We start from the raw sequence: 11,760 nt of genomic DNA, 5'->3' as shown, positions 1-11,760 counted from the left end.
CTGCAAGATTTGCAGTTTACCAGAGCTCTGAGATTGTAGCTTACTTTAGGGAGATAAACTTGAAGGGTTTCAGGCTGTTCAGGAAAGATGGATTGGGAAGGCAAGTAGGAGGGCTTGTACATTGTGAAAAGGAGTGCCTTGGGTGCGTGAAGCTTTACCTTGGGACAGCTGTTGAACCCAAGGACAGTGTGGATAAGGACATGAGAACGGATAGTTCAGATGATGTCACAGATGTGTCTACAACCAAATAATCTGATCCAGAAGAGGGAGGTGAAGCCTTCTTTGGCCACTGTGCCCAAGAAGCTCTTTTGCAGCTGGGAGACCTTACAGTGATGGGAATTATGTTTAAGTTTTTTCTCTTCTTTTGGGACTACTTGGAAAATCTGATCCCAGAAGTGTGTGTTTTTCAAAATTTACTTTGTGCTAAGAGAAATCTTTGAATCAAATGTGAACCAATTCTGTCTCCTGCTGCCACCTTCTGCAAATAGAACTTGAAGAGTTTGAGATGACAAGGTGGGGAGATCCTAGTAGGTCCATTTGGACTGGTCACTGCCTTAGGACCTTGCTGTGGATGAGTGTTCTGGTGTCTTCCCAAACCCTCCTGCCCTGACCCACTTAGGTTTCCCGTACCCTTACCCTGGAAAACCATCACGCACGCAGTCCTGGCTGCAAGAGAGACCAGGGAAGGCTCACCCTCCTCGCCTTTCCCTGTCTCTCTGATCTCGCCGAGGGCGAGTCGCTCCCGCTCAAGGTGAGGTGAGACCGGGCGGGGCAACCGGGCTCCGGCTGCAGGTAGAGAGAGAGGGAGAGAGGCCAGGCCGGCCGTCCCGCCCCTGGGGCACAGCCCGCCTCGCCCGATTATGTCACCCGTGCTCAAAACAAAGTTAGGAAAGTGGTTTCAGCCTTTCCGCGGTCTCGCTTCCAGCCCGGGGAGCGCCGGCCGGGCCAGCCCGAGGGGCCGGCGCCTGCGTTAGGTGAGTCGGGGCGGCATCGCGGCCCGGAGGAGCCGGGGCAGGGGACGGCGAGGTCCGTGCCCAGCCGGACCGCTCTCCCGGCGGGGAGGCACCTGCGGCCGCCGCTTCGCCGTGCCCTGCAGAGAGAGCCCCGGCGTCCCCAGCGAGCCCCGCTCTGTCGCAAGCCGCGCTTCCTGCGCGGGGCCCGGCGGGCTCCGGCAGCCGGCACGGAACGCGCTCTGTCCCCTGACGGGGCTCACCGAGGGGAGCGTCGGCCCGCCAAGGTGCCAGGGGCGGGGGGCTGCCCTTGGCTGTCCCTCCGCTCGCTGCCAGGCTGGAAGGTGGCTGGAAGCGGCCGCCAGCAGGCTGGTGCAGCCCTCGCAGCGCCGGCTGCGGCGCGAACGCCCGCACGGCGATGGAGCCAGCTCCGCCGTGGGGCCGGGGCTGGCGTGGGGAGCGACAGCTCAGTGCCGGGGCTGCGACTGTCGTGACTCCTCCCACACGCGGAATGTTTCCCAAAGGTGGTGCCCAAAAGTGCCGGCGGCGGGCAGTCGTTGTGCCGGCGCTCCCGGCGTGCCTCGTGCAGCTTCGTGCCGATGCTGTCGGAGAGAAGTCCTTGGATGGCCTGGCCACCTCAGGAGCTGCCCCGCTGGTTTTCGCTTCCCTGCAGATACAGAAGATGATTCAGTTTGTGGCTGGTGGCTGCCTTCAGGCTCACCAAATGCTTGTTGAAGAAAAAGGCAGTGCTGTTCCTGGTGATTGTAGATATGATTCCTGTGTCCCCCTGCAATAGTTTGGTGTCACTCTTACTCTGCTGTAGCATTTATGTGATCTCTGATTGCATTTTCTGTCTTGATACTGAAGGCTTATGATGACTGTAAATGACAGTTATGAAAGAAACGTGCTGCTACCAGGATAATAGATTTCTTAATATACACCGGTAGAACAGATTATTACTGCATGTAGTGAAATGTGGGTAGTGTCACAATTGGGAGAATGGTAAAATCCCTCTGGAACACGTTGGCTAATTTAATGTGCTCTTCTGTTTTCTTAGTTGCAACTTTGTGGTTTTCAACAGTAGTTTTCAGCTTAGTTTCGCTTTTCTTTTTAGAATAAGTGAATTATTCTGATGCATGGGTAAAAATTTATTGGATTTCTGTGGGTTGTTCTAACAACTCTGGTCCCCATATTTGAGCTTCAGTAATTGCACAGATCAAAAGGGAACCATTACACCCAAAAGTACAAGAGTGAAAATTAAATGTTGATCTTCTCTAAACTAGATTCTCATCTTTCATGAAATTGAGAAAACAACTCAAAAGTCAGAGTCTGAAGTACAAAAAGGAAGATACATGTCTGTACATTTCTGTGAATGGATTAAGTAGCAAACGAGATTTAGGGCGGTAATACTTTACAGTCTCATGGTCTGCCAGCTCTCAGAGACTTAAGCTCACTGCTGCTGAAATGAATGAGGTGTGTTTGGGTCCTCGTGAACTGTCTCTGCCCCCCCCCCCCCCCCACCATTTCCTCTTATCTTGTGGTGGACTACAAGATAACAGTAAAACAAGTAGCAGAAATAAATGCACTAAAGAGCACCACTCTACAAGCTCTGTTTGTGGTTTCTTCAAACCACAGGATGAATGTGCTGCTTCTAACAGGTCTCTCTTTTCTCCCATTTCTGTTCATTGACAAATTATATGCTATCATGATTTTTAGGTGGGTAAATGGAGGAGTAAAGAGTAGTGGTCTTCCCTGATTCAATCTCTACTGTTTGCTAATTTGCTGTCTAAATATATATGTGAACATATAGTCCCAACATGTAAGTTTGGAGTAACACATCTATTTTATTTTTTAAATTTTAATTCTCATGTTGAGAAATATGCTGAGAAATATTTATCATGTTGAGAAATAGCATATAGGGTTTTATTTCTCATGTTGAAAAATGCAGATTTAGTCAGTTCAAGTTAAACCTGATGTAAAAACATAATTGATTCCACTGTTCATGACCTAATTCATGCAGAAGCAACAGGGTGTCTGTGTCTGATTGACACTGAGTTTAAAGATTTTGGACTTATCTTATTCTTTAGTCTCACAGAGGGGGTGTCAAGGAAAGTGAAGGGTCTTGCTGGGGAACTTTCATTAACTGAAGAGCAGCATAAATGAAGTCAGGGATCCTGCACAATTGTAAAGATAACTTTCTGAGTAATTGGATCACACAGAAAGGGGAAGTTGTCTATTCAAAAGCAGTAGTGAATGAAAATCCAATTTTGAATCTGTAATGATGCATTTTTACTTGTTTGCATACTGAGACTTTTTTGTAGAACTGAACAGGATGAAGTACACTAAGCCTCCCTCCTAATCAAACATAGATATGTGGATTTGTTTATATGTGTTTCCAAGGCCTTGCAAGTGAGCTGAGCAGAGCAGATAGCATGAAGGTTATCTTGTTCTGCATATAGGAAAATATGACTCTTTTAGTATCCTATTTTACCATTACTTTTTGCAGTGGAAAACAAGTGGACTAGCAAACTAAGTATTCTTGTGCCTCACTGACATGCTCTTGCCCCATAAAACCTGTCCCACTGACTCAAGTGAAGGTATTAGAAATTCTGAAAGTTTTGAAGACAATAATTCGTGCCAGCCTGGCTTCAAACCAAGTGCCAAATAACTAAGGAAACACTTGAAATATGTCTCTCTTTCTTCTAGTGGAATCAGCATTGACTTGGGTCCTCTAAGGTCCATGGCAGTGTAGATTGAAATTTTATACTAACATTATTTTCCATGAAAAATGATTCTTATTTGAAGAGAATATTTAATTTGCATCTCAAAAATCTTTGACTTAAGTTAAAGATGTAACATTCCTTGAAAAACTAGAAATAGAGAGTGTATTTTAGACTTCAAGCCAGATTGTTGTTGGTTTTCAGGCAGATAAAAGGTTTTGATTTTTTTTCAGAAATTAAATTTTTAGAAGGGCTTTTAGAGGAGGCAGAATATTTCAAGGGTTTTTTTGTGCAAATGGTGTACTTTAAAGATGTTCTTGTCAACCTGATTTCACCAGCTGAAAGCAGCTCCATTTAGCAGTGAGTCATTAGGAAAACCTGAAAGATAAGACAATTAAAAGAGGTATATACTATTTAACCTAAACTTTTTCCAGATCATTGCACTTCAGGGGAAGGGGGTTACCAGTGCAAATAATTTGTCTACAAATGGAACAGCTCATGTGAATTGGCGATATCTCCTGCCAGAACGTCATGTTACACCACTTACTAATATAATGCTGTTATCAATATAGTTAATTGCATTTAATTTCAGTACTTGGAACAATGCAGCACAATAAATTGTACTTAGAGGCTTTTTCAAACATAAATGATTCTGTGATTCTTTGCAGTCAGATGGACTCAGCCCAGTTTTGACTTTACTACATTTAGAATGTGTTGCATATGTTGTAAGATGCTCCTTAACAGTAGGAACAGTAGGAGTAGATTTTACATCCCTGAATTAACAAATAATGTTTTAGAAATAAGTTAAAATAATGGTAGAATAGTTCTACATAGTTCTGTAATAGTTCTAATACAGGTTTTGTAAGTGCTAGTGTCTGTCCAGTTTACATGCAGACATTTATAAAACCACATGCTACAGCCACAAATGTTAACCTGAGTTTTAGCCCAAAACAGGTAACTGGCCGAGCTGTATTTGTATGCAGTAATGATTTATTGGTAATTTAGAGAGATAAAGACAGTGAGGTGAGGAAAACACCCACTCAGATACTCATGCACACTTGTACCACCATCCTGCTCAGGTATTGCGTAGGTCAGCAGTTTCTTGCAGCCAGCAGGCAGGTGAGGAACAAGAGGTGGGGAGAAGAGTTCTTGGAACCAGTTTTCTTGAATAAGATGGAAAGAGCAGAAGGAGGAAGAGGAGACAACGGGTCCTTAAGCCTGCAGAGACTACAGGCAGGGTGCTCTCAGTTCTGATGATCTTGTGATTATTCTGCAACTGTGATTTCCATGATGATGGCTGCCCCTAAATTCAGTGTCCCTCCATAAGAAGTTTGCGTTTCCAGGCAGCTCTTAGCTTTTGACTTCTTAAATACTTTAAAAAGGAAGCATCCAAAGCAATGAAGCAAGAGGAAAGGATGTATTTCTGGTAAAGTCATTATCTAGACTAGCTTTACTTCTCAAGGATCCTAGCAGCACTTAGCAGGCCCATTTTAACTTAATCCTGCATTTTCAGCATGGACCCCTAAGAACTGCTTAGATTTAGGCGATGAACATCCTGTTAGTCGTTTTTTATTAGTGTTTTCATATTGAAGAGCAGGATGGTGAATAAATGAATATGCCTGCTTACCCTGGGCATCTGAATTTTAATACATGGATAGTTTTATTTACTACTTCTACAGAAGCCAGCAAGAAGCCAGGCAGGAGATCTTTTGTATTCCTCTTCCTCTGGGGAAGCTGGCCTTTGGGAGGAGAAAATTTCTTACAAGCCCAGTGAAAACTAGTTGCTTGAATGCAAATGTTAAAAATAAAAGTTTAATGAAGATACGTTCATCAGTAGGAGTTGGAATTCTGCATCATAGTGCACAGAATTGTGGTTTGGTTCTTTCTCCAACGTGTATTTGTGGATTCATCTAGGGACAAATGCCCAAGGGGGAGCAAGTGGTCTCTGTCCAAAGTCTTTGGCTGTCTGTTTTGGAATCCTTAATCACTTCAAGCATATTTTCTGTTTTTCTCCTGTTTCACAGTTCATATTGTTGAGACACTGCTTCAGATATCTAATCTGCATTTTTATCCTTCTTGTTTAAATTTAAGGTGGTTTTTTTTGGGTTTGCTTGTGGGTTTTTTTTTTTGTTTGTTTTTGTTTTTGTTTTTGTTTTGTTTTTTTTTTCTTTCTTTCCCCTGAACAAGTGATCTTCTGAAAAGGAGAAATTTCATTTATATGACTCTGGTGTATGTTTAACATGCAGTATCTTCTCCCACATCTTTTTTCTCCTTGACTTCTGCTGAGCTCCCTTACCTTGAAATAAATTGTAAGTAATTTTTAAAGCCTTGTTGTGGTATAAATGAAGCTTTAACCTTGCAGATAGCAAAGTAGGTGATCCTAATGGTTCCCTTAATCTTTAAAAGCTAATCAGGTCTGGCTGGAGAGTTTCTGTTAAGACTGAATCCAAACAGTCTGTCAAGATTGATTCTAACCAGAATTTGGTTCTCCCACACAAATCTACTTAGACGAAAGGAATTTCTACATAACTTAGTTTTTCCTTTCACAGGCCAGTGGATGTAGGATTCTTCTTTTTGTCTCTGCCTTTGCTACTCCCCTGAAATTATTTTCATGACACATTCCTTTCAGACTATGTTCTTGTGGTCCTTCACAGGAACTCCAGCCTGCCTCAGATCTCTCCCTCTGAAGTTAAACTCCTCACACCCACTCCATGGTGTACAATCTCCTAAGATGAAGAGTCATGAGAGATTGTGTACATCATGAGAGAAGTGAATTCAGGCTGTGTGGAAGAGGCTTTGATGATACACTTCATCACAAGATTTTCTAACTTGCACGTTATTACTTGAAAGCCAAAACTGGAGGAATCAATGTCCCCTTTTTTTCATCCAGCTGTGTCTAGGTGTCCATATGGTTAGGCCAAGGTTTATAATGCTTCCATGAGAGCTTAAAGGTTAATTGTCTTAGTCATAATTGAGGAAAACCAGCTATTTTCTTGAGCACACAACTTCATATTTCTGCTAGTTGTTTTAAGTGTGGGACCTGAATTTTTACGTTGGATGGTCATAAAATCTTTCTTAAATGCCTAGAAGTAACACTCAAGTCCACTGATCTAGTCATATTTCTCAGGAGTGATCTCCTCTGCCATTATTTGCAGATTTGTGTTTGGTCTGTTCTTCCAGGATGACAGAACTGCACTGTCTTTGCAGCCATGTGTTCAGTGCTCCACCTTCTTTATCCTTGGGTGGGTTTTCATATCTAGCTTGTCTGACATATTTGCTTCTTGTGGATTGTATTATGTACAGGAGGAGCATATTTCTCCAATCCTGTACCTAGAAAACTTCTGTGTACTTGAGCTTGGTTATTGTGTTCTCTTTGGTCTTAGCAGTCCCATTCCTCTGTCATTCTCTGTAGGTCCTGCTTTTTTATGATTCTTCCTTGATGGACTACTTGGGCTTAATTAAATTAAATAAACTATTACTTTCCAGTTGAAATTGAAAGGATTCTACAACAGAATTTGTGTCTAACTGGATGAATACTTGTTCAAAAGCAGGGCAGAGCAATCGGGAACAGAATAACTTCCTTGTAGTGATGCATTTTAGCTTTAGGAGCTTTTCAGCACAATGCTGAATAACTAACTTTGATAACTAACTCTGACATGAAGTTATTTCTGAAGAGGTCCCTGTTCATGTGTCAGGCATGCTACACTGCAGCTGTGGGTTATTTTAACAAAGATCATTTGGTTGTAGGAAATAAATATTTCTTGTAGAAAAAGTATGCAATCTATTTTTTATTTTGTAGTGTTTGTAAGATGTGTTCTCTCTCGTGACAGTGTTTTGAATAAATCCAAAGTGACCTTGGTATTAAATAAGCTTACAATATTTTTCAGCTGATGATATGTTTTGAAGTGTGCTGCAGAAAATTTGTACCTGTAGACACATATTAAGAAAAATATTTCACTGAAATGTAAAAAGCAGAAGAGATATGAGGGCAGGCGAAACAGCTCTCTAGGTTTTTAACTATCACAGTTAAGGAGAACAGGGCTGTCACACATCATGACTTGTGAAATCTGTGGCTCAACATTGCTCTGTACTTCTAGAGTTTGGTGATTTGCAGTAGACCTGGTTGGAAATGATGAAAATGCCTTTTGGAATATTAACAGTGATCTGCCTTTTGCAGACATGTCCAAAATTTACCTCATGATTAATGGACAGAAACCTTGTGAATCACACGCCCATGTTTAGTATTTGGAGCTATGCTTGTTTGCATCAGATCATGATATGACCTATTTTGCATAATGAAGCATGTTAGTAGCTAAAAGAATGGAAATCAAAGGTCTTAATGGAATTGATTTTGTAAGCCATTCATTTTCTAAAGGAGATGGATGATTGAATGGAACTACCTATGTTATTTGAAACTGGCTTTGAGGTAATTACTGAGTGCTAATTCAGTAATGGGGGACAAATTGCAGTTTTAATCTTTCATGTTATTACCAGCATTTCCAACCTATCAGGGCACTGTAGGAATTATGATGAACTCTATCAACTCTAGAAGCTGCCATAAGGATTAAGAATTTTTGCAGATGCCCTAATTTAATTTTCTGCTGTATTGAAGACACTTGGTGTGTAGCAAGTTTTTATGATGTGTATAAAAGGTGGGGCAACTTATAAGAAGGTGAGGCTCTCATGATGCATGTAATTTCATTTTGTGGTATGGAAATATTTAGAAAGCATGGTGATGTTTGCTGAATTGTACTGTTTGCTAACTGCAAACAACTTTATCAAAGTGTATATAGTGCCTTTTGTTCCACCATTTTTAACCTGTTTTTGTATTTCTGTTCTTTCACTTGCAATGGGCTATTTATTCCTTGCATAGTTTTTCTTTTTTCCTAAGGAAGTCTAATGGAATGTGCAGAGGCAGGCACTAGCAGAACTTATCTTGATTAGCTTGGCCTGTTCCTGAAGTTGTGGCCTTCTGTGAAATGGTTGAAATAAAAAATTAAAAAAAAACCACCAAAACCATTTTGATTCTGGGTCAGATCTTGTCAGGACTGTCTTTAAGCTGGGCTTGTCCCATTGATTTTTGGTGTTTTTAAGTCAGTATCATTGCTAAGTGGAAACTGATGGTCTGGTTTGTTACCTCATACACTGGTGTCAGCCAGGAGTGAGCTGTATTCATATAATGGAGGTTCAGGTGTGTAAAAGCAGTATGAAGGGAGAATTTTATCCAGACTATTACACCAGTGTAGTTTGATTGTGACTTTCCATCTGATCCACTTGTGGGTGGCTATATACAGTGAGAGCAAAGATTCATCTGGCTCATATACTGTTTTTAAGACTGTTGTTGGAAACATCATGAAAGGATTTAAGAAACAGGCCAATTATGGAGCACTCTTTTCCTTTGTGTATCTTCCCAGCTACTGAATGTTGGTCAGACTTTCTGAGCTATAAATTTTCCTCATAAGAGATTACAGCTGTTCAGGCAGCTGTAATAGGCAAAACCCCCTTGTTACGTGTGACCAGAATTCCCTGTGACAGCATTTTCTAGCCTTGTTAATTATCCAGGGCTGCAGGCGTGGTTGCTCTGGCAGGATTTGGTGCCTCTTGGAGCGTAGAGTGTGACTTGCTCCAGCAGAGGTCTTGGGGTTTATAATGCATCCCTGACAGCTGTACATTAAAATTCAAGCAAGACCCATTCTGAGGAAGGAGTTTCCTAAGGTGGCATGATACTGGGTGGTTTAGACATCTCTTGGCTTCTCTCAGAGTGTTTTTTCATCTCCTGCTTGTAACGCTGCTTAGGAAGATTCTGACAGGTTCTTTGACCATGTAGCCAAAGTTATTTCAGTTCTGGAAAGTATTTGAGCAAGAGTCCTGGGATGATTGGAGAGATAAAAGAGAGGAGGTAGGGAGAGGAAAATTATCTATGTTTGCAGATTTTTTCAAATGGTTTCAGAGGGGCTGAATTATTTGCTCACCAAAACCTTAGTTTGATTTGAGGTCAATGGCCTGTTTGCAGTAAATTTACACTTATGTGCAATGTGGGAAGTCCAGCTGCCTGGCCCATGGCTATCAGAGAAATCACTTTGTCATGGGAAGCTGTGTGAGTTCTGTGAAGATGAACACATCTTAGAAGATGCTGTGTTCCAAGAGTGCCAGGTTTGAACTTAAGCACAGAGTAAAAAAGGCTGACTTGCTCTATGTGATCAGAGCCTTTTCACCTTAAGAAGCTGCATAGACAAGCCTAAGGTCTTGTTTCCTCATATTCTACCTTCACATCCATGCAGTGCTGAGGTCTTTGCTCTGAAGACAACATAAGTTCCATATTTAAAAAATTTTCACTGGCTTTTGTGGGGCTGTTCCAGATTGTGCCAGTCATACTGGATCAGAATCAGGCTATATTCTCTTATATTAGTCAAACACCTTAAAAAATTCTTTGTTCGGTTAAAAATTTTCAGACAAATTTTTGTCTACTTTAGGCAGAACTACTTAGATAAGATGTTCAAGACAAATATACGAATTCAAGTTGTAATGGCTTTAAGTTACTCTTGCCTTTACCTGTATTTCTTGTGTTTTCTTGTTCATGTTGATTGATTGTCCGTATTTCTTGTCAAACTGGCTGATTTTGCTTTGAGATTCCATTTCAGAGCTAGTTTTGTCTTCTTTCCTCAGACTCCTCCTTCCTTGTTCATCATCCCATTTGCAATGTCTTTAGTGCAGCCCATCAAGGGTAAGCGTTTTCAAAAAGCTTTTTCTTCTTCTAAGCTTTGGTGCCTAATTAAAGAGATGGTTGCCAAGAGATTGTGGAAAGCATAATTAAGAGGGTCTGATTTGCTTTTTTCCTTACTTTTTTCCATGCACAGGTTTCAGACCAGAATTTATGGGTAAATGGGATAGCAGCATCCCAGGATATTCCTGAGCTGAGATTGTAACCATGAACAGAATAAAAGGAGACCATACCAGTCCTGTGCAACCAGGAGATGCAGAGAGGAGCAGGACTGGAGAACAAGACCCAGAACTAACTGTGCTGAGAAAAGCACAAGAGTTCTTTCAGATTTGTGATCTGGAAGGCAAAGGCTTCGTCACTCGTCGGGACATGCAGGTAAAACAAAATTGGTTATGTGAAAGGCACAATGAGAGAAGCTCCTAAAGCCCTTAACGACTTGAGATTGATTAATTTAGAGTTAAAAATGTTAACACCCTTCTCATAACTTTAAAGAGATATGTGGGATTTAAAATAATATCTTTGAAGTCTTACATAACGCTTGCATTTTTTTCTCACAGACAAAGCAACAAAAAAGTGGAAAATCAAAGTAAATTAAGTTTAAAAAAAAGCCCCAGGAATTAAATTCTATTCTTGTTGAAAACATCGAAACACCATTAAATTCATTACTTTGTGATTTGCCGGTGTCAGGAGTGTATTCAGTCTGCCAATTTTATAATTTTTTTCAGCAAACTTGTGTAAATAAAGTCTTTCACTGTGACTTCGCTGTCAGACAATGGTGAACTCTCAGCTGGGTCACGTATATATGTAGGAAGTGCAGAGGAACAGTATTTTTAGCATTATTCAGTGTTGGCAGTAATCTTAGGAAATTGTGCTTAATTTGTTTGAGGGCCCCAAATCAGATTTGCTGAATATGCTTATGAGAAAAAACAACTATATATAACAAAAGCTTTTGAAAATGTGATTGTGGCACATTGCAGAAGTGATAAGATGATTTGAACCAGTATGTGGCAGAGAACAGGAATGTACTCATGCTTGTCATGCAAAGCATAATTTGTGTTAATCCATTTCTACTTCAGTACTTATGGATGAAACAGAATTGGAGTGCAGAAGCAAAACAAATTCATCATGATCTACTACTAAAGAAAGCATCTAATAGAAAATTTAAAAACTTTCCCTGTCCTCAGAAACAAAGATGTCTGTATGTATAAAAACACAGTTGAAACAACTTTAACTACCTATTTTGGAAAAGCAAAACCCTCCTAAGTAAACTGCTCAGTTTACTAGCTCTCAAGAGCTTTCTTCACAGTTGTGTGTTGCTGAGTTTTCTGATGACCTCTGTTGATTATGCTAAGTTGAAAAAAGAGAGGAA

General features: G+C 41.0%; 1 protein-coding gene across 1 annotated transcript in view; it reads left to right on the top strand.

Annotated features, from left to right (window-relative positions):
• Window positions 1–914: 914 nt before the first annotated feature.
• The window catches only part of CRACR2A (calcium release activated channel regulator 2A), a 53,198-nt gene continuing 42,352 nt past the window's right edge, over window positions 915–11,760 (top strand). The window contains exons 1-2 of the mRNA XM_053970682.1: window positions 915–974; window positions 10,528–10,766. Of these exons, the coding sequence (XP_053826657.1) occupies window positions 10,599–10,766 (168 nt within the window). The 5' untranslated portion in view covers window positions 915–974; window positions 10,528–10,598. The remainder of the gene's footprint in view (window positions 975–10,527; window positions 10,767–11,760) is intronic.

The sequence above is a fragment of the Vidua macroura genome, chromosome 2 (genome assembly GCF_024509145.1).
Source record: "Vidua macroura isolate BioBank_ID:100142 chromosome 2, ASM2450914v1, whole genome shotgun sequence".
NCBI classification, from domain to species: Eukaryota; Metazoa; Chordata; class Aves; order Passeriformes; family Viduidae; genus Vidua; species Vidua macroura.
This window is presented reverse-complemented; position numbering and strand designations above follow the sequence as displayed.